The sequence below is a fragment of the Armigeres subalbatus genome, chromosome 3 (assembly GCF_024139115.2).
Source record: "Armigeres subalbatus isolate Guangzhou_Male chromosome 3, GZ_Asu_2, whole genome shotgun sequence".
Taxonomy (NCBI): Eukaryota; Metazoa; Arthropoda; class Insecta; order Diptera; family Culicidae; genus Armigeres; species Armigeres subalbatus.
The window spans coordinates 7,575,117-7,600,954 of NC_085141.1; the positions used below are offsets into that span (position 1 = coordinate 7,575,117).

The 25,838-nt window shown below is 42.9% G+C and overlaps 2 protein-coding genes across 6 annotated transcripts in view; both read left to right on the forward strand.

The window, feature by feature from the left end:
- LOC134222321 (1-phosphatidylinositol 4,5-bisphosphate phosphodiesterase) overlaps positions 1 to 25,838 on the forward strand; it is a 257,905-nt gene that overhangs the window by 94,499 nt on the left and 137,568 nt on the right. The window lies entirely within an intron of this gene.
- On the forward strand, positions 4,989 to 5,762 carry LOC134221448 (uncharacterized). Its single transcript, XM_062700637.1, has one exon. It carries the CDS (start codon positions 4,989 to 4,991, stop codon positions 5,760 to 5,762), a length of 774 nt encoding a protein of 257 aa, XP_062556621.1.

Consider the following 25,838-nt stretch of genomic DNA (forward strand, 5'->3'; position numbering starts at 1 on the left):
AGAAAAAAAGGTAACGATACGGAAAAAGAATTTCATAATGAGAAATGTGTACTGAAGTGAATAAATTTTGATTTTAATAAAAAAAAATAAAATAGAAGCGCTGCAGTCCGCCATTTTCGAATGTTTGAAACAGTGACGGTGAAAAAAATGGTTTCCAATGGAAAAGGGGGGTCATATAGAAAGTTCTAGCGAGGAAAATGGTGTGGAAAATTAGCATTGTGGTTTTCCTTCTGAAAATAATATGTGTGAAATGGAGTAATAACAACGAACATACAGAAAAGAAAAAATCAGTAATTCTCAAGTAAGGTGAAAACAGGAAAGTGAGCTTTAGATCAAGCATGGGTACGCCAAAAGACGCCAATTTTTTTTTCTCCTTTGTGTTGGTGGAGGCGAGCTGAGATAACAATCTCCAAGTGCATCAGTGCTGTTGAGGGGAAAAAATCCGAACAGTGAAAAAACGAACAAAACCTTTGTGTGAATGGGATAAATTCTGAATGAAGATGGTACTAATACAAGTGTGCATGTGGACTTCAATGGGGTGTATGTATAAGAAACAGAAGAATGAAACCTCTGTGCATATGGAATAAAATGTGTTCGACAGCAATACATTTGGTAAGGCCAGTTGCGGTGCCGTGAAAAAAAAAATATGGATACACACATATAATTTCAAGGTCATTTACCACTGCAATAAAACAGTGCACTGCAGACTGATTGTTGAGAGTGCTATTGATATGACCTGGTCGATGAATGATACTAATCGATGACAAAGATGAGAGGATATTCAGGTATGTTATTTTTTTCATTTGTTCGTGGACGTTCAAAAGACATAATGAATGGAAACCCTGGTATGGAGAAAGTCATCAGGCAAGTAGAGAGCGCATGCGCCGTGAAGTGTGCACTGCACGTGGGTGGCATCAAGTGCCATTGACAATGACGCTAGCACACTTTATGGTAGTATGAGTGTCTAACCTTACCCACAAGAAAAAGAGAATGAGAGAGTGAGGAAAAACATGTTCATTATAATTTTAGACAACGTTGAATGTATGCAATTCATGAATGAACGGAGTAATGCAAGTGATGTCAACACCTGATAGAATGTTGACTGCGTATTAATTGCGCGACGCGCATAGAGTGCCGCTGGCACTGTGATTAAATTCACTGAGAGCGTAGAGAAGCTGTGATTAAATTCACTGAGAGCGTGAAGACGCTGTGATTAAATTCACTGGTAAAATGGTTGATGAAATAACCAGAGCCGCTGGCATTGTGATTAAATTCACTGAGAGCGTAAAACAAAACGCTGTGATTAAATTCACTGTAAAAAACAAAAAATAATAAAATAAAAAAGTTGTACGAAGAGAAAACACTCGAGAGCATGAAACTGATGTGATTAAATTCACTGAGGGCGTTCTGAGCGCTACGTTTAAAATTCCTGTATGTAGTTACACACGCAATATATTATTGTTTTTATATGTTATGTTATGTTCATGTATTATGGCGGACTGTTGCGTATAAGTTATTAACAGTTATAGACAACCAAAGGATATTAGGTGCAGTAATAAATGTTGACTGTGTTGCTTTTTTTTTTTCTAACAGAACATAATGGCTAATGACGAAACGATTATTCCGATGGCGTCGTTCTTCAGTCCAGCGTCGTATAATTTACCGCAATTTAAGTTCTCTCACCTACCAGCAACGGAGGTGAGAAGCGCTTGGACATCTTGGATAAGATGGTTTGAAAATGTCATGCTGGCCACTAACATTTCGGATGGCCATAGCCGTAAGGCTCAGATGTTAGCCATGGGTGGCATTGAGTTGCAATCGGTATTTTACGGGATTCCGGGAGCTGACGTTGATGGTTCAGATGGGAGTGATCCATACGTGATAGCGAAGGAAAAACTATCGGCGCATTTTGCTCCGAAACAACACTCAAGTTTCGAGCGATTTCAGTTTTGGACCATGACCCCGGAAAATGATGAACCTATCGAAAAATTTCTGCTAAGAGTTCAACAAAAGGCGGAAAAATGCTCATTTGGGCAAACTGAGCTCGAATGTCGTCAAACAGCTATCGTCGATAAAATAATCCAAAATTCTACGGATGAATTGCGTCGTAAATTACTGGAACAAGAAAACTTGTCATTGAACACTTGTATCAAAATTGTTAACGCTCACCAGTCCATTAACTTTCAAGCGGCTCAGATGCATTCAAAACCAAAGCAAGGAATAGATGTTAACCGTTTGACCACTCATAAATCAGGTACACCATATTACAAGAACTCAGGAATTCCTGCCTTCAAAGAAAGATGCTTTCGATGCGGTCGTTTCCGACACTTGACATCTCAAAAGTGCCCTGCGGCTGATAAGAAGTGTCATACCTGCGGAAATTTCGGACATTTCCAGTCGATGTGCAAGATGTCCAACAAAACCGTAAGAAAATAATTTTTCTATTATACATAAATATATTCTCTTATGCGTGTTAAGGTTAAATAGCTAAGCGTTCATTTTTTTTCTCTTCAATTCCCAAATAACTCACAGTCTCATAAGCGTAAACTTTCGCCTCAACGGTATAACTCCGAGCATAAGAAATTCAAGCACGTAAGAAACGTCGAAACGACCCTTGAAAAAGAGGAAGCTGAAGAGTTTTCAGTTTATAAAGTCGACAGTGAAAATGATGAGCTTCTTAAATGTCGGGTTGGCGGAGTCAACATTGAAATGCTGATTGACTCAGGTTCTACGTACAACCTGATAGATGATAAAACATGGGATCTAATGAAGCTTAACAAGGCGATCTACTACTCTGAAAGGTATGACAGATCTAAGAAGTTCATGGCCTACGGTCGCATTCCTTTGGAATTACTGACGGTATTCGATGCAGTTATAGAAGTGCCCGACGAAAACGATGTTATTTCTACCAGATCCACTTTTTACGTCATACGCGGCGGTCAACAAGCTTTGTTAGGTAAAAATACGGCGCGAGAACTTGGATTGTTACAAGTCGGATTACCAAGTTCTTTCAAATCGGGGGTTAATCAAGTGAAGGAAACGGAGCTTTTCCCTAAAATCAGAGATTTCCAACTGGTTCTCCCCATTGATAGAAGTGTTACCCCTGTAATTCAGCCTCTACGACGCTGCCCGGTTCCATTGCTGGATCAGGTTAAATGCAAGCTGGACGAGCTTTTGAGCATGGGGATCATTGAACGTGTTGAAAAGCCATCACCTTGGGTGTCCCCTCTGGTCCCTATTCTTAAGGACAATGGAGATTTGCGACTTTGCATCGACATGCGTCGGGCAAATCAAGCGATTCAGCGTCTAAATCACCCATTGCCAATCTTCGAAAACATTCTTCCAAAGTTCAACGGGGCCAGATTCTTCACAACTTTGGATATTAAACAAGCTTTTCACCAAGTTGAGCTGGCGGAAGAGAGTCGCGAGATAACAACGTTTGTCACCAATTGGGGTCTATATCGATATACACGACTACTCTTCGGAGTAAACTATGCCCCAGAGTTCTTCCAGAATTTGATGGAAAGCATTCTTTCGAATTGTGAGAATACGGTGGTCTTCATTGATGATATTATGATCTGGGGAGCTTCCGAAAAGGAACATGACGATTCGGTGAGAAAAACGTTGACGGTTTTGAAAGACCATGGAATCATGCTAAATATGCAGAAATGTAGATTCAAGCAACAAGAAACAACGTTTCTGGGACACAACTTCTCGGAAAAAGGGATTCTCCCAACTGATGCAAAAATTCGATCTATTCTAAACTTTCGAGCTCCGCGCAACAAGGAAGAACTGAGAAGCTTTCTAGGGCTCGTTACGTATGTTGCAAAATTCATTCCCAACCTAGCAACAGAGAATCAACCTCTGAGAGCACTCCTTAAAGATATAACTCCATTCGAATGGAATTCTACACATCAAAGGTCGTTTGAAGGATTGAAACAACAAATGGGAAACCTAAAGAACTTAGGTTATTTTGATCCTAAGGACAACACCATTCTGGTTACTGATGCGTCGGGTGTTGGGCTTGGAGCAGTATTGATCCAGCTGAAAAACAAAATACCCCGCGTTATAAGTTATGCATCAAGAAGTCTATCAGAAACTGAGCTACGATATCCGCCAATTGAGAAGGAAGCACTGGGAATAGTCTGGGCTGTTGAGAGGTTCAGGGATTACCTTCTCGGAATTTCTTTCACTCTCGAGACAGATCACCGTCCACTTGAAGTTTTGTTTACATCAAACTCGCGCCCAACAGCTCGCATAGAAAGGTGGATGTTGCGCTTGCAGGCATTCAAATTCACTGTTGTCTATAAAAGGGGTTCAACCAATATCGCTGATCCGCTCTCCCGAATGGCATCACATGTTGACGATAAATGGAAAGAAGAATCGGAAGTCTACATTCGTCGAATTGCCGCATCGACTTTAGCTACGCTTGTGAACGATTCAGCCGAAGATGATTTTGACGAAGATACGGAAATTTCAATTAAAGCGATTCAAGAGACGGCCGCAATTGATATTTTAGAAGTCGTCGATGCTACGGAAAATGACGAAGAAATGCAGGCTATCAAACGAGCGGTGATGGAGGACAATTGGACGTCAGAAATACTGAAAGCGTACTCAGCATTCCGAAATGAATTATCATTTGTAAACGGGCTTGTAATGCGAGGATCAAAACTGGTGATTCCATCAGCGTTACGGGGCAGAATGTTGGTTCTAGCCCATGAGGGACACCCGGGACAGACAGTTATGAAACGAAGATTAAGAGATCGCTGCTGGTGGCCCAAAATGGATACGGAAGCTATGAAGACATGCGACAGTTGTGAAGGATGTAGATTAGTGCAGACGGCTGATCCTCCGGAGCCTATGCAAAGACGACCGCTCCCGGAAAACCATGGTTAGACATAGCCATCGATTTTTTGGGCCCTTTACCGACCGGCGAGCACGTATTGGTGGTAGTTGACTATTTTAGCAGGTATTTGTGCTTGGAGATCATGACTGCTATTACGGCGAAAGAAACCATAAAACGGTTGGTTAAAATATTTAGCATTTGGGGTGTACCACGTACAATTACGCTTGACAATGCCAAGCAATTCGTGTCAACGGAATTCGAAGAATTTTGTGGTTCAAAACGAATTCATCTGAATCACACTTCACCCTATTGGCCTCAAGCAAACGGTGAAGTAGAGAGGCAGAATCGTTCCCTTCTCAAACGTTTAAAGATAGCCAATGCTATCTACGGAGACTGGAAGGCTGAAATGAATCAGTATCTTGAAATGTACAATAATACTGCACATACAACAACAGGAAAGGCTCCGAGTGAGCTGCTACAGAATCGGAAACTGAGGTATAAGTTTCCAGATCCAGAAGATCTAAGTTCATCCGTTGTACCATCAGACTATGCAGACAGAGATGCCGTTCAAAAATGGAAAGGAAAGGAAGGAGAAGATGCGAAAAGAAAGGCGAAGACCAGTGACATCGGTACAGGAGACCTAGTTCTTATGAAGAACTTACACCCCACGAACAAACTCTCGACTAGTTTCTTATCTGAGAAATTCTTAGTAGACGAGCGACAGGGATCAAAAGTTCGGGTCCATTCAAAGGATAGTGGAAAAAGCTATGAGCGAAACGTGGCTCATCTAAAGAAGGTTTCCGCTCCTAGTCAGATGGGAGAGTCTAGTGAAACACCAGAACACCTTGAACCAACTGTAGCTGAACGTCGCTGTTCGAAGCGTATTCGTAAGTTAACAGCCCTGTATAAGGCTTAGGTAAGGATCCTCAATTGAAACTGATGACACATGCGTTTAAGGTAAGATACACCCGATAATAAATAGTCATTCAAACAACTTATAGTATATGTAATATTCTCATGTAAAGAAAGGGGGATGTGGTGATCTATACTATGTAGAAGATCATTGAGATTGGGAGTTGTTGTAGTGTTAGTTGTCTCATCCGCGACCACTGTTTCAACACAGAGCAGAACGAGATCACAGGTCATTCAAATATACGGACTCGAGTTGACCGGTCGATATCACACATTGAAAATACTTATAAAACTTAAAAATCGATTTATTAAAAATGAATTTTCCAATATTTTTTATTTTTTTATATGTTGTAGCAGATAATATAGGTATTATTTTCAACTATGGGTCATGATGGAGAAACCATGAAAAAAGATCCATCGAATGACTGTTTTTGGTGCTGAAACTAAAATGTCCCCTTCCACAGGTTCCCCGAGGCCAATCCGTTGGTCCAGGAAGCGGTCAGAGTCGTCAATGGACCATTTTATATTCATACTTCGCTTCCTGATCGAAAACCATGAAAAAATAGCCGTAGACTGGTTTTGGTGCTGAAACTAAAATCTCCCCTTTCACAGGTTCCCCGGGGGCATCCCAGCGACTCCAGGATCCGTTTATTCAATTGGTTTTTCATTCTTGACACGATCTACCAAACGATCTGGACGATCTATCAAAAAGCGAGATTCACATGAAGTAGTGGCCTGACTACTTTGATTATTATCGATCGGAACCGATTATAAAAAAATGGCCATATCTCACTTTATTCTGGTCCGATTCCAAACCCCAATATATGGTTCCAATCGGCAAGAGCCCTACTTCATTTGTGGTTACTAATATTATTCAATTTTTAACCACAACTTATCCTAATATCCACCTCAAATTTACGGTTTTGAACCTACCTCCAAAAAAACCCGGAATATCTCCGGAATCCGGTGGCCATAGTCGGTTCCATGGGCATACCGTGAAACTGCATTAATTTTCTAGTTCAGGCATGCCTGAATTGTCAAAATCGGATGATAACAACACATCTAATTTTACCAAATTTTGTCCATCCCTATATTATTTGCAATACGTATAAAAATATTTGGCTTAACGGACATTTGGCAATATGGCAGTGGAGGATGTGATCCCTTCTTTAAAAGTAGTTGCTTTCCCAGATTAAAGCAAAAGAGAATATGTTTAAAGACAATGGCGAATGTGATCCCTTTTTTAAAGGTAGGTGCTTTCCCGAATCAAGGCAAAGGTGAATTTGATCCTTTCTTTAAAGCTGGGTGCTCTCCCGGATCGTGGCAATGTTGGATGTTGTACTGCCTTTACAAGTAGACGTTTGCTCGGATTAAGACATTAGTGGATGTGATTTCTTCTTTAAAAGTAGGCTTCTGCCCGGAGTAAGGCAATGGTGAATGTGATTCCTTCTTTGAAGTGAGCGTTAGCCCGGTTTAAGGCAACGGAAGATTATTTATTTATTTATTTTCTCATGCTAAGGCCGGAATGGCCTGTGCAGTGCATAAAAGTCTTCTCCATTCATTTCGGCACCATGCCGCCCTCGTTTCCTGCCACATTGCTATTCAGGTGCTCTTCGTAGTGCTGCCGCTACCTTCGTTAGAAGGTTCCCGTCTATGTCCTTACACATATCAGATGTGCCCCTACGTGAACGGTTCGGCTTCTCATAGAACTTTCGTGCGTTATTTGCTCGGTACAGTTGCACCGTCTCTCCATGGCATCAATTTTCCTGCAGGCGCTTTTTCCTCCGCGCCCGTTTGTATCGTGCCTCGGTCAAGCCTCTTATCTTATCGATTTCAAGCCTATTATCTTATCGTTGCCACCCTATTCTTCACCCAACTATTTTCAAGCAATTCGCTTGTGCTCTGGCTGATGCACCAGATGCACCAGTGGTATGACATAAACTTCAAAGCGACCAGGCCCACTGCGTTGTGTTTGCCGCAGAGATGATTCTTAGAGATGTATCGTGTTCAAGTATTCTCTTCAACATGATACATATCACGAATCTACAGGGGTTGAAGGATGCGTGTACATACCGTACCATACGCACCGCGTTCTTTTCAAGTTCTTATTTTGGAAGTTGTATATAAATATGTAGTGAAATGAATAACATTATGATAAGAAATTATATCAAATTTTATATATATTTGTAGAATATAACATCAACTAGGAGCCGAAGTTAACTCGGGATGTACATCTCTTGTAGAAGAAGCTGGAAATTATATAGAATTTTTTAGTTATGAGTATTAAATAGCAGGTTATGTGCCAGGACGTCGTCTGCATAAACGTTACATGGCAGGTTGTGAAGCTTTCATTTCTGGGATGTTTTGCAGTGGGCTATGAAAATGTTAAATCATAAAAATATGAAGGTACATAATACTATAGGGGGAGATCCCCCAGCGCCGGACACCTCCCAACACCGGACACTTCTCAAAACGATACTTGCAGAGGTTCTTCCACCATCTAATTTAGTGCAAATGATAGCTATTTCAAAGTCCTTTACCTGTAGGAAAAATTTGATCTTTAGGTTGAAAGCTTTGTTCAAAATTTAGGATTGTAAAAAAATGGTCAAAATTTTCCTGTTTTTCCTTACTTAGAAGGTTTGAATCAACAAGATCAAATTTGATAGGAAGCATTCTAATTATGTAAAGATGGTCAATATCAGAAATATTTTGAATAACGATCTTGATTTGTTAGATATGTTATGTAATTGTGGTGCAAAATCAATTTCGTCTATCCACCAGCTATCCCCCAGCTGTCCGGACAGCGAGATTCTTATGTAAGCAAATAGTCAATTTTACACCTGTTTTGTTAAACTTACTTGAATTTAATTGCTTCTTCATACTAAAGTATCAGGAAGCCATAAAAATAAGTAGAACGAAAATTTGAAGATGGAATTGAAAAAAGGTGAGAATTCGGAGTAGGATGTAAGAAATTTAGCTGGAGAGTCGAATAAGCTCTATTAACACATTTTAATATCCACAACTCAAAGCAAGTGAAAAATATTGCTATTCTAAATGATGTCTCTACTCATATAATAGCAACTTCGTTATATTTGAACATGATGCAAAAGTGTCCGGTACTAGGGTACGCTTTTCTGAAAGGTGAAATTTTCCACCAAAATTCATCATTAAAATACATTGTCGCAAAACGTGTTCAAATGCTCATGTATAGTTTATATGATTCATCAACGATCATATTTTGTGTATATGGTATACCAGTTAACATAATCCGTATAGTTAGTGAGATTTTTGTTAAATAGCTTATGTGTCCGCCACTGGGGGATCCACTGAAGATCTGAAAATAGGATAATATAAACATATTAAAACACAAAAATATATAACATGCAGTGGCGTAGCCAGAAAATTGGTCTGGGGGGGGAGGTTTCTGAACATTTTTTTTTCAAAAAAAAATTCTTTTAAAAATTTCGTCTCTGGGGGGGGGTTATGTCCAAAACCACCCCCGTGGCTACGCCACTGATAACATGGAAATATGAAAGTATAAAAATTGAATCATAAAAATATAAAAATACAAAAATATGAAAACGGAAACCTGAAAATATAGAAATATATAAATATGCAAATTAAATTACAACAACATGAAAGTATAAATATATAAGAAAAACACAAAAAAAAATTAAATATTAGAAATTATACCAATATGAAAGTATGATAGCATGCAAAAAGAAAATACACATATATGAAAATACAAAGGATTAAATGCTTTATTTGGAATTTATTAATATTAATTTATTAGATATGGAATTTGAAATTAAAAAAAACAAAAGTATAAAAATATGTACATATAAAGGTATAAAAAAAGTGAAAGCATGAAAATATAAAAGCATCATATAAGGTGATATATGTATGAAAATGGAAAAATATTAAAATATGGAAAATATGAAAATGTAATAACATGAAATTATATAAATATGAAAATACAAAAATATGAAATATAATAGTTTAAAAATATGAAAAATGTAAAAATATGAAAAATAAATATAATATGAATATATGAAAATACGAAAGCATGGCACTGCTACGATATATTTTGTGGACTGGAAACTAGTGATACTCATGTTTCCTTTGAAATCTCTGTCCAGATTGCTATCAGAAATCAAGGTGGGTGTAGTCCTTAATTTCAATCTATGACAAAAATGACAAAAGCATTAGAATTACTATTCCTGGCCACGCTTATCTGTACCGTTACTAGGGAGAGAAGGAATAAGTACCACGGAGTTGGATATTGGGAAGGTATTCGTTGGGTCAGGATGTGCCTGTAGCTGGCAATGTGACCATGGTAGAACTTACCCCGTAACACACCACGAAGAGGTATCTACCCAGCATTACGGGTATGGCTATAGATGAGTAAGAACTGTGAATTAACTCCCTGACAGTGACTTCAGGGATGATTTATAAAAAAATATTGCTCTGATGTAGTAACTTTACAAATTGATCATCGTTTTGAATTTTCCGGGAAGCTTTCTGGAGGCCACCTGCGGTCTTAGTTCTGAGTGAGTACTTACCTGCACAGTTCTAACAAAACCTGTAAATTTTCGTTCAAGTAGATGTAACAAATTGCCCTCCGTGTTTAACAACATAAAATTATAGGTTGATTTAAATTTACACGTGCTGTAATTTCATGGTTCATATTTTAATGGAAAATAAAAAAAAATAGAGCCAACACGGGGAATCGAACTTTGGTCGCAAAGTGAGAGCCTATATCGTTAGCACACTAGTAATTCCTTTTCTTGAAAGCGAGTCGATCCAGGTATAACAGGTTAAGCGTTCTTGCGAATCAACTATTCTATTGGAGATTGGGAGATGCCGAAAGCATCACCGATTTCTCGTCGGAATAGGCAAAAAACAAGAGTTGCAACGTCAAAAAGGCATAGAAAAAATGGAAATAATACATTTTTGTTGTTACGCTCTTCTCAAATGTTGGTCTAGATTTGACGCCATTTTGGAATCCAAGATAGCCGACCAACATTCAAGTTTGAATCAGTTTCGTAGTGATCTTAACAATGATGAAGATTCAAACCCCCGGATCGAAGCGTTGGCAATGATTTGAAATAATTAACATTTTCATGTGACTGAAAGCCAAAAATCCTGAATATTAGCAACTAATCCAGTCTAAATCCCCAAAAAACTTAACAATGAAACCATGCAATATGGGTGTCCATCAATCGACATCGATGAACAGAATTCGAAATTCGATTTTTGACGCCATTTTAAATTTTAAGATGGCATATTAAGGCTAACGGCATAATTATGATCCGATAAATTCGGAACAAACGCATCGAAATTCGCACCCGGAATTCGCCGGAATTGAGCTGATGTTGCACAGTACGCTGGTTGTTACCAAATCTGTCCTCTTGATAGAGCAATAAAGAGGTTCTTCATCTCTCAGACCTTTTATTGCATAAAATTCTTCTCCTTATTGACGCCCACTACTTCAGGCCGCTCATTTCAATTAGCTACTATCTAGTCCTTTATGCTGACGATTAGTCTCATTATAGCTTCGCTAGCTTTTTCCATCTATTCTTGTCTTCATCTAATATCTTCATTTTGCGGTTCAAAATTTCTCGTTTTTTTATTTGCACTTTCCCGCTCAGTCAAAATAGCAATTAAGTCTCCATGGGAATCCACGATTGGTGGCACATCCGGTGACGCACTTGTGGCTCCCAAAATAGTTTTATATACCACAAAAATATTTCTTTATTCCTTATTGAATCGCATCAAATTTTCGTTGTAAAACGTCAATTCCAAGTACCAAGATTTTTCAATTTTTTTTCATTGCCATCATTAAGTATTTGCAAAGCGTAATCACATACTGGTTTATTTTTTAAAACCAAGTTGAAAAACAAAATTGTTTGAAAAAATATACATACATTCCTTTTCTAACGTACAACTTCGGTTAGATTTGAAAAAAATGCTGGAACATTTTCGACCAAAATTCAATAAATAATAGTCGTGAACGTCTACACATATGATTGGCCTCCATACTTGTATGCTCCTAAATCCAGCCAATGAGAGTTCAAACGATGATTCTTTTGTAAACCTTTCCAAAATCGAAATTAGAGATTAAAATCGGTTGGATATTATTCAAGTAGGTATGGCACAAAACATATGATGAAATTATTATAAAGTTTTTCAGTAGAATGTACTTTACAAGTCCAGATGTTTTGTTTTCACAAGACTTGGCCTCTTGAAACTTAACCGATATGCCTTTACTAGACTAACTAACGTAGATCTGAACAGATATAAAGTTGTGAAATAAGGAAGTATAGTTTTTTTTAATAGACTAGTTGAATGAAACAAACTTTTAACAAATTTATAAAATAATGAAAAATCACTCTAATTAAAAAAAAGTTGAATTGTTCCAAGATTTGTGCATTTTAGGGTTCTTTCGAATTCCCACTAACTATGCTCATTTTTTTTTTTCGCTAGCAGACACGCTCATTCCAGTTCGAGACAGCAACACGTACGGACGTGTTTTTTGCTCGCGCATTTTTTCGAAGTGTTTTTTCTCGTTCTTTCGCTGTTTACGTTTTCGCTTGTCGCGTTGGCGTTATTTTCTCCCGGACCCGTCATGGGAGACTCGGTGGCCGATTCGGTCGCTGGAAAAGTGCCTAAGCGCACTGCTCTTGGAGGCGCAGGTAACCCTCCAAGCAGCTTTTGCAGAGCAACGTGTTCTCGCCGTTGCCGCTTGATGACGCCGGCAATCCGCCGAAAAAGAGGAAGAAGCAGCAATCGCAGCTGCCGCAGGTGCAACCGGAGCGGAAGGAGAAGTGCCCGCCCGTGTTTGTGAAGGGCGATCCGCCGGATTTACGCCCAAAAATTCGCCAGCTGATCGCTAAGGGGCTGAAATGTACTTTTCGGCTCTGCAGCGAGGGCGTGAAAGTGATGCCGGCCAACAGGGACCATCATCAATCCGTCGTGGAGTTCCTCGAGGTCCACAAGTATGAGTACTACACTCATGACCACCCCGGCACGAAGCCGCTCAAGGCTTTGCTGCGAGGACTTCACGACATGAAGGAGGAAGAGCTCCAAGCAGAGCTTGAAAGTTGCGGACTGAAGCCAGTAGCCGTCCACAAGATCGCTCGTCACGACAAGGCGAGGAAATATCGCGACCAGCTTTACCTGATCCATCTGGAGCACGGCTCCACTACCTGGAAGGACCTGAAGCTGGTTGGCGTTATAAATTACACCGTCGTTGACTGGGAGCGATATCGGCCAGTGCACCGCGATGTCACGCAATGCACCAACTGCTTCAATTTCGGGCACGGCACCAGAAACTGCCGCATGAAGCCGCGCTGCAACAAGTGTGGCGAACCCCATCCGACTGACGAGTGCGACAAAATGGAGGTGGCCGATCCCAAATGCGCCAACTGTGGCGACAAACATCGGGCCACCACAAAGGGCTGCCCAAAGCGAGCCGAGTTCCTGGAAATCCGGAAGAAGGCTTCCACCAGGACCATTCCGAAGAAGAACCGTGTTCCTGTAATCAACGAGGTGAACTTTCCAGCCATCCCGGCTCCCCGTCGTGTGATTCCAATACTCCCACCGCTACAGCCGCACAAGCGACTGGCAGCGGCAGCTGCATCGGTCCAAGCTCCAGCATCGTCGGCACCATCCACCAGCGAATAACCCCCGCTTCCTCCTCCTGGGTTCCGTCGGCAGTCGGAGAACGAAGCCGTCCCACCGGAAGAATCTGCCCCGCTGTACACTCCGGAGCAACTGATGCCGATCTTCGCGCAGCTCGCCACTCGACTGCGCGGCTGCAAAACCCGATTCGACCAGGTCTTCACACTTGGCATGTTCATCATTGAAAATGGCTGCTAGGGTGGGCCTGGTCAACTGGAACGCTTGCTCGCTAAAGAGCAAATCAATCGAGCTGAAGGATTTCCTTGAGGAGAAGGAAATAGACGTGGCGTTCATCACCGAAACGCACCTAAAACCGGAGGTGAACGTCAACATCCCGGACTTCCGTATCGTGCGACTCGACCGGCCGACCAGGGGAGGTGGTGTGGCCATCGCTCTTCGCTACAACATCAACTGTCGTCTGCTTCCAAGCTTCCAGCTCAGTGTCATCGAGGCCATCGGTGTCGAAATCACCACTTCGGTCGGCACAATCGCGCTCATCGCGGCGTACTGTCCAACGCAGGCCAAAGCCGGCGATGGATCATCTGCTGCCCTTCGGAGGGACATCGTCAAGCTGACGCGGAGGCAAGGCCAGTATATCATTGCCGGCGACTTGAATGCCAAACATCAAGCCTGGGGCAACAGTCGCGGCAATCGAAACGGCACCATCTGGAGCAACGACATGGAGGAAGGCCACTACACGATCCTGAGCCCGGATTCCCCCACTCGGCTGAGTCGGTCCGGAGCCCACGCAACGCTCGACCTCTACGTAACAAACCTGAGTGACCACGTCTCGCAGCCGGTTGTATACCAGGAGCTCAGTTCGGATCACTATCCGGTGGTGGCGGAACTGGGCTCCTCGGTCAATCGGCATAAGCAGTTACGGCGGAACTACCACCGAGTGAACTGGCAGCGTTTCCAGCAGTGCGTCGATAACATCGTCGACTACGAGGTGCGTCCGGAGACGCCGGAAAGTATCGACCGCCAGCTGTGCACTATCGAGGAGGCGATCACGGCGGCCCGAGAGCAACACGTACCGACGGCTCGGCAGGTAAGCAACTCCTTAAACATCGATACACTCACCAAAGATTTGATTCGATTGCGGAATGTCACTCGCAGGCAGTTTCAGCGTACTGGACTGCCTGAGCTTAAGGCACGCTGCAATCGAATCACAAAAATTATCAAGGCCAGAATGGTGGACCTCAAAAATAACGACTTCTCGAATAAGATCCGCACTCTCCCAGATTATGCTAAGCCGTTCTGGAAAATTCTAAAATCCAAGCCTCGGCCCATTCCACCTTTGATCCCACTAGACAATAATGGCTCTAAGGATCGCTTGATAACTCCTGCAGAGAAGGTCGCTGAAATAGGTCGTCACTTCGTCAGCTCACACAATCTTGGACAGAACATCGTCAGTCCACACGAAGCAGCCGTCAACGAGCATGCTAACAACATCCATTTGATTCCCAACGACTTCTCGGAGGAGTTGGAGATCTCAGCTGACGAATTGACGGCCTATATCAAATCGTCGAAGAACATGAAGGCCCCAGGCTTCGACAGCATCCTGAATCTCGAGCTCAAACACATGAGTGCTCCGTTCTTCGAGCACCTCTCGCTGATCTTTAATCAGTGTCTCCGGCTTAGCTACTTCCCATCGTTCTGGAAGTCAGCGAAAGTCATCCCCATCCGGAAGCCTGGGAAGGATCCTTCCTCACCCAAAAGTTATAGACCCATCAGCCTTCTCTCAGGGTTATCCAAGCTATTCGAAAAAGCTATTCATCATCGGTTACTTGACTCTGCCGAAAATCTCAACATCTTGCTCGAGGAACAGTTTGGTTTCCGACGCGGTCGGTCAACTGTACACCAACTGACCCGAGTTACCAACGTCCTCAGACGGAACAAGTTTGTCTCGAAAACATCCGCCATGGCCTTACTCGATGTCGAGAAGGCATTTGACAATGTATGGCATGATGGCCTGGTGTACAAACTACAACGCTACAATCTTCCCAGCTACCTGGTGAAAATCATCAACAATTACCTGTCGGCAAGGACATTCCGGGTCTCAATCAGCGGAGCGAGTTCCAATGCGCACAACATCGTCGCAGGCGTTCCCCAGGGCAGTATCCTCGGGCCCCTGCTTTTCAATCTGTTCACCTCCGACATGCCACAACCTCCAGAAGGCGGCATTCTGTCTCTGTTCGCAGATGACACATCCATCGTCTACAACGGTCTACGGAGGGTCCGCAAGTCATCTTCCACCTGATCGATCCAACTTGCCCGCTGCGCACCTCGCCTTCTTGTGCCCGTCGGATCGTTGTCGAGAACCATTTTCACCGGGTTACTGTCCGACATTCTGGCTACGTGCCCGGCCCATCGCAGTCGTCCGATTTTCGCGGTGTGAACGATGGATGGTTCTCCCAACAGCTGATGCAATTCGTGGTTCATTCGCCTCCTCCACGTACCGTCCGCCATCTGCACCCCACCATAGATGGTACGCAGCACTTTCCTTTCGAAAACTCCAAGTGCGCGTTGGTCCTCCACGAGCATCGTCCAGGTCTCGTGTCCGTAGAGGACTACCGGTCTAATTAGCGTTTTGTAGATTGTCAGTTTGGTACGGTGGCGAACTCTATTCGATCGGAGCGTCTTGCGGAGTCCAAAGTACGTACGATTTCCAGCCACTATGCGTCTCCGAATTTCTCTGCTGGTGTCATTTTCGGCAGTCACCAGTGAGCCCAAGTACACATTCTACCACCTCGATTTCGTCACCACCGATGCAAACTCTCGGTGGGTGGCTCACATTGTCTTCTCTTGAACCTCTTCCTATCATGTACTTCGTCTTCGACGTGTTGATGACTAGTCCGATCCGCTTAGCTTCCCTCTTCAGTCTGATGTAGGCTTCCTCCATCTTCTCAAAGTTACGTGCCATAATATCTATGTCGTCGGCGAAACCAAATAGCTGGACGGACTTATTGAAAATAGTACCACTCGTATCAATCCCTGCTCTTCGTATTACACCTTCCAAAGCGATGTTGAATAGCAAACACGAAAGACCATCACCTTGCCGTAACCCTCTGCGGGTTTCGAAGGGACTCGAGAATGCCCCTGAAACTCGAACTACGCACATCACCCGATCCATCGTCGCTTTGATCAACCGTGTCAGTTTATCCGGAAAACCGTGTTCGTGCATTAGCTGCCATAGCTGGTCCCGATCGATTGTATCATATGCGGCTTTGAAGTCGATGAATAGATGATGTGTGGGCACGTTGTATTCGCGGCATTTCTGCAGTACTTGGCGAATGGCAAACACCTGGTCCGTGGTGGAGCGTTCGCCCATAAAACCCGCCTGGTACTGCCCCACGAACTCCCTTGCAGTTGGTGCTAGTCGACGGCATAAAATTTGGGATAGTACCTTGTAGGCGGCGTTCAGCAATGTGATTGCGCGGTAGTTGCTACAATCCAGCTTATCGCCCTTTTGTAGATGGGACACACGACACCTTCCATCCACTCCTGCGGCAAAACTTCCTCCTCCCAAATCTTGGTAATGACCCAGTGCAGCGCTCTAGCCAGTGCCTCACCACCGTGTTTAAATAGCTCTCCTGGTAGTTGGTCAACCCCAGGGGCTTTGTTGTTCTTGAGCCGGCCAATCTCCTCCTGGATTTCCTGGAGATCCGGAGCCGGTAGAATTATGTCCTGCGCGCGATCTCCCAGGTCCATCACCATACCGCCATCTTCGTCTGCCACATCGCCATTCAGGTGTTCTTCGTAGTGCTGCCGCCACTTTTGGATCACCTCACGCTCGTTCGTAAGAAGGTTCCCGTTTATGTCCTTACACATATCGGGCTGTGGCACGTGGCCCTTACGTGAACGGTTTAACTTCTCATAGAACTTTCGTGTGTTATTAGCGCGGTACAGTTGCTCCGTTTCTTCACGGTCTCGATCTTCCTGCTGGCGCTTTTTCCTCCGGAAAATCGAGTTTTGTCTGTTCCGCGCCTGTTTATATCGTGCCTCGTTCGCCCTCGTGCGGTGTTGCAGCAATCTCGCCCATGCTGCATTCTTCTCTTCCACTAACTGCTCACATTCGCCGTCATACCAGTCGTTTCTCTGATCCGGGGGCACCGTGCCAAGTGCAGCGGTTGCGGTGCTACCAATGGCGGATCGAATATCTCTCCAGCCATCTTCAAGAGATGCTGCGCCTAGCTGCTCTTCCGTTGGAAGTGCCACTTCCAGCTGCTGCGCGTATTCTTGGGCTAGTCTACCGTCTTGTAGCCGCCCAATGTTAAGCCGCGGCGTCCGACTTCGACGCGTGTTGTACACCGTCGAGAGTTTTAAAAGTAGGTTCTTCTTCTTCTTCTTCTTATTGGCATTACATCCCCCACTGGGACAGAGCCGCCTCGCAGCTTAGTGTTCATTAAGCTCTTCCACAGTTATTAACTGCGAGGTTTCTAAGCCAAGATACCATTTTTGCATTCGTATATCATGAGGCTAACACGATGATACTTTTATGCCCAGGGAAGTCGAGACAATTTCCAATCCGAAAATTGCCTAGACCGGAACCGGGAATCGAACCAGGCCACCCTCAGCATGGTCTTGCTTTGTAGCCGCGCGTCTTACCGCACGGCTAAGGAGGGCCCCTTTAAAAGTAGGTGTGTGGCCCGAATTGTGCCAATGGTAGATGTGATCCCTTCTTTAAAAGTAGGCCCTGCCCTGATTATGGCAAATGGTGGATGTGACTCCTTCTTTATAAGTAGGCGATTGCCGGGAATGAATCAATGGTAGATGTGATCTCTTCCCCTTCCCTTGAGTAGTACAATTCAGATTGATTTGGTTGCAGTAACTCATATGTGACTTGATTGGTTTTAGTAACTCATCTACGACAAGTGTATTGCTTGAGTTTTTAAAGTTAGGCGCTTGCCCGGATTAAGGCAATGGTGGATTTGATCCGGTCTTAAGGCGTATTCCCGGATTGAAGCAATGGTGGATGCAAAAGTAGGCATGTGGCCAGAATAAGTCAATGATGGATGTGAACCCTCCCTCGGAAGCAATTCTGCCGTTTTGTTATTTCATTCTTCCGGAAAATGTACACCATCAGTCTAAATTTATCAGAAAACAGGCTCGACCTACTTTATCTACGCTAAAAATTACATGAAATATCCCTTTCGCTTTCACAGCTCAAAATTATGCCAAATGTCCGTTTTGCCAAATGACCCACTATTTCATTGCAGTTCTAAATTATGCCAAATGTCCGTTATGCCACATGACCATTATACCAAATGGCCTTTATGCCAAATGACCTAATGCCAAATGGCGTTATGCCAAATTACTTTATGCCAAATGACCCAGACCCCAGTTGCGGCACCCGAAAGTGGGGGAAAATTTTGATTGCCGATTCCGGGTTTCACGTCTCCTTATGTCTAGGTTCGAAAATCTTGTAAATAAAGATAATTCAATTCAATTCACGTCTCCTTTATTCAATACTTCAATAACAGCCTCCAGACTAAATGATTTTTTCAAAAATCCCTAAAATATTTCCAGAATTATAAAACAAAGAAATAATTGACAAAAATCTCACAGAATCTCAAAAAATAGTGCAAATATTAGGATTTTTCATCTAATATTAAAATTGGGTAGGCTCAGTCGTGTATGACGCTTTGCGGAGCCGTAATGCTTTAGTATGAAAATATCACGATTATTAAACTCTCATAATAATTGAGATTGCGTTTTTTTATGGACCCCACAATATCAGCAAATCATCTCAAGATGTCAAAATGGGGTCATGGGATGATTTATAGCATACTATTTCGACATGTTATACTGCATATTGAATTATACGTTTAAACACCCCTCGGAATGTTTCTTCACTACATTGCTTGCCTTTTGTGACACCGCGGCGCTACTTCGTTGTCTCTTCAAATCAGCCAGAGTGGACTATATTGGTAATAGAGTATATTTGCTACCAATCTACCATTCTACCTTTATTAATTGAGGGATTTCGGTAAAACACGAGTCTAGTGTATAAATAACTGTTTTTTTTTGCACTATACATGGTGCAAATTGGTTATCTGATTCAAAAGATATCTTCGACTCGAGACACTGAAGACGGCTATACTGTTCATATCTGGAAAGTTACAATCAAGTGGTGAAATTAAATAGAATGTAGTACTAACTCATCTTATTACAAATAAAGATATTCCATTAGAAAACTATAAATAATTTCCTAATCAATTTGGGAACTATGAATTTCTCCACGTTTCCGAATAAAAATATCTCCCCCGCCTTACTAGAAGCACTATACGATTATAAAATGGCAATTATTGTTCCCCATTTTTATTATTATCTTTCCTGTATTCAAATAAACGTTCACAAGTATTCTCCGCATGCTCGTACCTCGCGCTCAATATTGATTTGATAAAGGGTTTACATTCATATTTCTTCGGAACCTCCGCCGGGAAGCCCTCAAGCAATTTCCGTCAACAACGTCATCTCGGCATCATCGTCACCGCCCGTTGTCGAGTATGTAATGAGAAAAGTTTCAAGAATTTCATCCACGTTTCCCATTCGAGCATGTCAGAGCCGACGTGCACTGTGCATTGCACATTTCTCATCTCACCCTTTGTGAATGAGTGCTTGAGAAAAACGAGTTCGTCTCTCCGTGCCAACCCAAGTCATTGTGAACAGCTGATTGGCGAGCAGAGCGATGGTATCATACATTCGCACGGAAGTGGGGACATTCATCGAGTACATGTAATACATCATCAATTTATTTGAAAACCCTACCCCGCGGCTTTGGAAACATGGCTTACGTTATGGATGGTCCCAAAAGCACGGCGAGAGTTATGCAAGCATCACCTTGAACTCATTTTGAACACTTCTCATTACCTTCATCGACATTGAACTTCCTCCGACGCACAGGTACTTAGGTGCTCAAGTAGGTATATAACGATGGGAAAAAGTAAACTCATCGAGGAAACGATTACGCAAATAGCCGAAACCCCCGGGAGACGGGTGAACAAGCGTTTTCGTAGCCACGTAGATTGGCGGTGCATGCATCCTATACCAAGTATAGGAAAATGTGTGACGTTTTCTTGACGAACGATGCCTATCCGGTTGGCGATAGAAAATAATTGCCCCCATAAATAGTTGTCTCATTACGGGCGGCTGATGGTGGAAGCCGCCCGATTTGACCAATTCATCGGCCGGTCGGATGGGGTTAATGCATAATTGAATGCGTTGCTCGTGCGCTATTTCAGAAAATGTGTTTACAGGAGGAAAAGGTCAAAAGTAGAAAAAAAGAGAAGATAGGTAAATAGCCTTGTCAGGCTTGTTTTAATTATCGGTAGATTAGATCTGCTGTTAAGCATTTGGATCTTATAAGTAGAATAAACATTGATGATGTGCCTATTAAATAATACTGTGCCAGAGCTTCAAAAAGTGTTTCGACAACTCGAAGAGGACAAGCATTTGGAATTTTCGAGCGATGCGTGCGTAGAACCATCTTTGGCGTTGTACAAGTGAAGAGAGTGTGTTGCAACGAAGGATGAACCACGAGTATTCCGAGTGTAGCTGGAAAGATACGATGGGCAGGGCTGGAGTAATTCGATATTGCAAGCATGCTGGAGAGGAACTCTGCAAAGATGGTACCCGCCTTAGGTCCAGCTGGAATAAAAAGGAGGGAGTGCAAGCGAGCTATTCGCAAGTGTGGAGCGCAGTCGAAGTTTGAGGGATGTGGCCGTGAACCAAACATTGTTGCGTCAAATTGTTGATTTATTCATCAAATTGATTCATCTGTTTAGATGTAAACTAATAAATGAATCTAGATCTTCCATCGAACATTGAAAAAAAAATTAATTGATTTTATTCCGAGTTCTTATAGAAAATTGCACAAGTTCCAAATGATTCGCATCTTCTCGTGATAAATTCCAGGTTCCTTTCAAATGTTCTCCGCCATATATGTACTGCTATTTAAAGCAATGTTGCGTAGCTAAGCTGTGGCTCTGATTGCAATTCATAAACAGCGTTTGGAATACATTTCATAGATTTGTAGATTTGGTGGTTCAGGTGGCATTGAACGGATTATAGCAAATCTATCTCATACATCTATAAAACAAAAACGGTCAAATTATAAGTAAGGAGTAGGACCAGTTTTATACAACACAAAACAAATTAAAATGAAAACAATTGATTTTATTTCATTTGCAGCGCAACCTACTTTCAGATGTTGGTTTGGATATAAATGATAAGTGCCACAACAAAACAAACACATCAACAACAACTCAATGCCACATGTTCGGTATTGCTTTCAATGAACGTAACAGCTGTCCGATCGCCGGTTGATGAGGGTTGTTTCGGAAGTTTTATTATTTCCCGCTGCTACCGGGGCGGATGGATGGGGAACCCCAATGATTCCCCTGTCCACTAATACTTTTTGCCTGTCGCACTAGCTCTCTGAAAACAATTTGCGCGGCAAACCCACTGACACTATCAGGGATATAAATTTTCCACATCGGTACACAATGTTATCAAAATTAAAGCGGAAAAATGATTTAGTGCCATAAAATGAGCTTCGCCAGAAGCTTCACACCCACATTGCAGCCGTAGCTGAGTCAACCTTTCACCTATAAAGAGCCGGGTTATCGATTGATTGCTTTTCTCCAAAGCGGTGTTATCGCAAAATTTGCACTCATCGAGTACAAACGGCCACACTTCCTTAAACGGAGGAGTAGATATACCAGATGCCATCTAATGGGTTGTTTTCGTTCAAGCTCAAATAGCATTTTAATTGACTACGTCTTGCTTATTGAATTAAGCCTCATCCGCGAGTGTCCATCTGGTCTGATGCCTCTAATGGATTGTTAGCCAGTGAATTATCAACACCTGTTGTGAGACCGCGGGCCGCGCACGCCAGCCTAAGCAGAGCTCGTACCCGTGTTATGTCGTGCCATTTTTGGACAGCCCACCTCGATCTACTAATAAATGTATCTACGTGGTGGCAGAGAACACGCTTCTGCCTGGTCATTCCGCCATCAGTTAGACTAATTGGAATTCGCGACGAACAGCACTCGACATTGCCTTTATTAGCGGAGACCATATGCCACTCGTGCTTCTTTCGGCATGTTGTTGGTTGGTTGTCGTCTCAAAGCAAAATATGTACATAAAGTACAAGCCCATAGCAAATGATTAAAAAAATTATCTGCATTAATCTACCTAGCGGTAATGCCCTCTTTCTTGCGAATTAATAGAAAGCAATACTGCTCTTAAAAGGAAAGTTGACCCTGTTATATTCTCCGGTTTAAAAAACATAAATTCCTAAATATACAAAAATATGAATAACGAGTAAAAAAGTAGAAACAGACAGACATTTAAAAATATTTAATAAAAAAAAAACGAATCACATTCAACTTACAAGATGAACATGCAGCCTTTCGCTACATTTCATTGTACGAGAAAGGCAAAAAATAGAAAAATGTACACCGATTGAATAGGACAAATTGTTTGCGCTACGCTACGCTTCCAATTTGGCACCACGGGGGATATGTTTTGCAGCTTTGCACTCGATCTTGATGGAACGATTAATTAGCATCAGAATCAGCTTAAGGGGACACGTGTTTGGCCATGTTATTAAAAGAAACTCATTTTCTGCAGATTATTTGTTGATGTAGCATAATTCAATTTGATATAAATGAAAATATGAGCGTTACAGGGCCACTGTATCCTGTCGTATATTGTTCTCTTTTTTTCTTGAGCAAGGGTGAACGGAAATCTGTAAACTGACACCTGAGGAGGTTAACTCAGGTAGTGTGGGGATGGGATCACCCAACCCACTAAAACCGAAACCCTTTCGTCAGTCCATATCCCCCGGCTCGCAATTAAGCAATACATCAGGGGAAGACTATTGAGAACGCTCACGCCTATGCTAACGCACTCGGTGTTATAACACAACATCGACTTCAATGATGGTAACCTCACCACCCGTCGATCGCAAGCTATGATAGTAACCTATCGGTCTGTATCACAAACTCGCGTAGGAGACGAGCACCCCGACAACAAACGCCACGCGTGAACCGCAATGACCTCTATATCTGCATACGAAGGTCCCCGAAGCCCACCCGCGCGTTTTTGTTCTTTTAGTGAGCATGGTGTTCACTGCATCACAGTTGTCTCTACTGCAGCTGCTGGTTTTGTTCAAGACGCCACCAGCGCTGTAGTTTCGACATAATCTATTGAGACGCTGTGTTCACCGCATTGGGGTGATTCAAATATGACGTCCACTACTTTTTGGGATTTCTAGACCCCCCCCTCCCCCCTCTGTCGCGCTTTTTTGTATACCTAGTATATGTACTGTCACAAAATCTTAGACCCCCTCCCCCCCTATAACCTGTGACATCATTGTTGAACGACCCCATTCCGTATAACCTCTTCCCGACACATCCTCTCAACGAGGTTGACCGGTATCCATGCCGCTGACAAACAGCATGGCATTGCGTTCAACATCGAATGCCGATTCTACCTCACCTACACATTTCGGGCACTCCGCCGAATCTGCGAACCCGAACCTATGCAGGAACTTTTTAAAGCAGCCATGTTTAGACAACACCTGTGATAGGTGGAAGTTGACCTGACCAATGACCATGCTTCCTACCAGGGTTTCCAGAAATCGCTCTCAATAGATAACGAACAACGATAAAGGAGAGGCAAAAACTGTCCCGAATCATAACAAGCCATGATAACAAATTTATCAAACTTGTATACAAGTGCGAAAAAACAGAATCGGATAGGCAGCCCTCACAGAAAAATGGTGATTCTAGCTTTGTTTTCGCTCCTTTCGTGTTGGTTACTGCACAGCTGTGTAGAACAAGTTAAAATGCATCATCAGAGCCAGTGCTTCCCACATTAGGAGCTTTCTAAAATAAATTTATCATGGGGTATAGCACCCCGAATCAATTCTCTCGCGGTATGCTGCATATCGTATATGTAAACAGAGACGATAAGTGAGAGACTTGTTCTTTCTCTTTAGGATTCAATCCCTGCTTCCTACTAATCCAATTCGATACCTCCGGAATCAGTCTGTGGGTTCAACGACCTTTGATTGCAGTGTCCCATGCACTTTGCCATTTGAGCAACGAAGCTGCTCTCTTGACACGTCACATTTGCACCGAGTCCCTGTCGTTGAAGCACTCCACATCTTCCTCAGAATTATGTCTATAAGCATCATCCCAACAATGACGCACACCGCCTCATAAGATATGGTGCGGAATGCGCTTGAAACCCGCAAACACATCAGCCGGTGTACCCTGATTAATTTGCACCCGGCCTCTAGTGCTTTAGACCATGCTGGTACGCCGTATCGGAAGCCTCCTTTTAAGAGGCTCGGAAGCCACCTTTCAATAGGCTCGGAAGCCTTCTTTCAATCGGCTCGGAAGCCTCCTTTCAAGAGGCTCGGAAGCCTCCTTTCAAGAGGCTCGGAAGCCTCCTGTGAGGGTGAGATTTAATAGAAATTGGGCAATCCACTCTGAGCGTGCATTGATGACAGACATGTAAATATCATCCGTATTCGCGAATACGAAGGTAATGCCTCTACTCACTCTTATGGCAAAATCTCATTGCTATCTGTCAGACTGTGCGTGAAACATGGCCGCCAATCACCCTTTCTTGTCCCTCCACAGTAAAATCCCATAAGGAACTGTCAGACTGTGCGTGAAGAATTTACCTTCGTAGTCGCGAATAACGGTTCGGGTTCCAACATTGACCAGTGAATAGCAGGCCATGACTTTGCCTCTTTCCTCGTCGGGCATGCCCGCAGTTGCACGCTCGGGAAGACAGACCGTTCGGCGGAATTAGGCCACACATTTGGCGATCCTGCCAGGTTGTTCCTGGTTGGAAATTATTGTTCTGTAAGTATCCTGTGGGCGTGATCGGGACATTTGTTTCATCGGTTTTGACTTGTGATGTCGCAGGGAAGATCGCCGGAATAAATTATTTGTTTTCTCATCGGTTTCGACTTGTAATAAGACGCTCTGGAAGAGCGTCGGATTGAATAATTTTCTCATCGGTTTCGACTTGTGATGTCGAAGACGCTCTGGAAGAGTGTCGGATTAAATGATTTGCTCATCGGTTTCGACTTGTAATGTCGAAGACGCTCTGGAAAAGCATCGGAATGAATGATTTGTTCATCGGTTTCTGCATGTGATGTCAAAGAAGCTCTGGAAGAGCGTCGAATTGAATGATTGTCTCATCGGTTTCGACTTGTCATGTCAAAGACGCTCTGGAACGGCGTCAGCTTAAATGATTTGCTCATCGGTTTCGACTTGTAGTGTCAAAGGCGCTCTGGAAGAGCGTCGGATTAAATGTTTTTTTATCGGTTTCGACTTGTGATGTCGAAGACGTTCTGGAAGAGCGTCGGATT

Excerpts from the sequence above, each read along its gene's own strand:
- LOC134221448 (XM_062700637.1), top strand. The coding sequence starts at position 4,989 with ATGACTGCTATTACGGCGAAAGAAACCATAAAACGGTTGGTTAAAATA.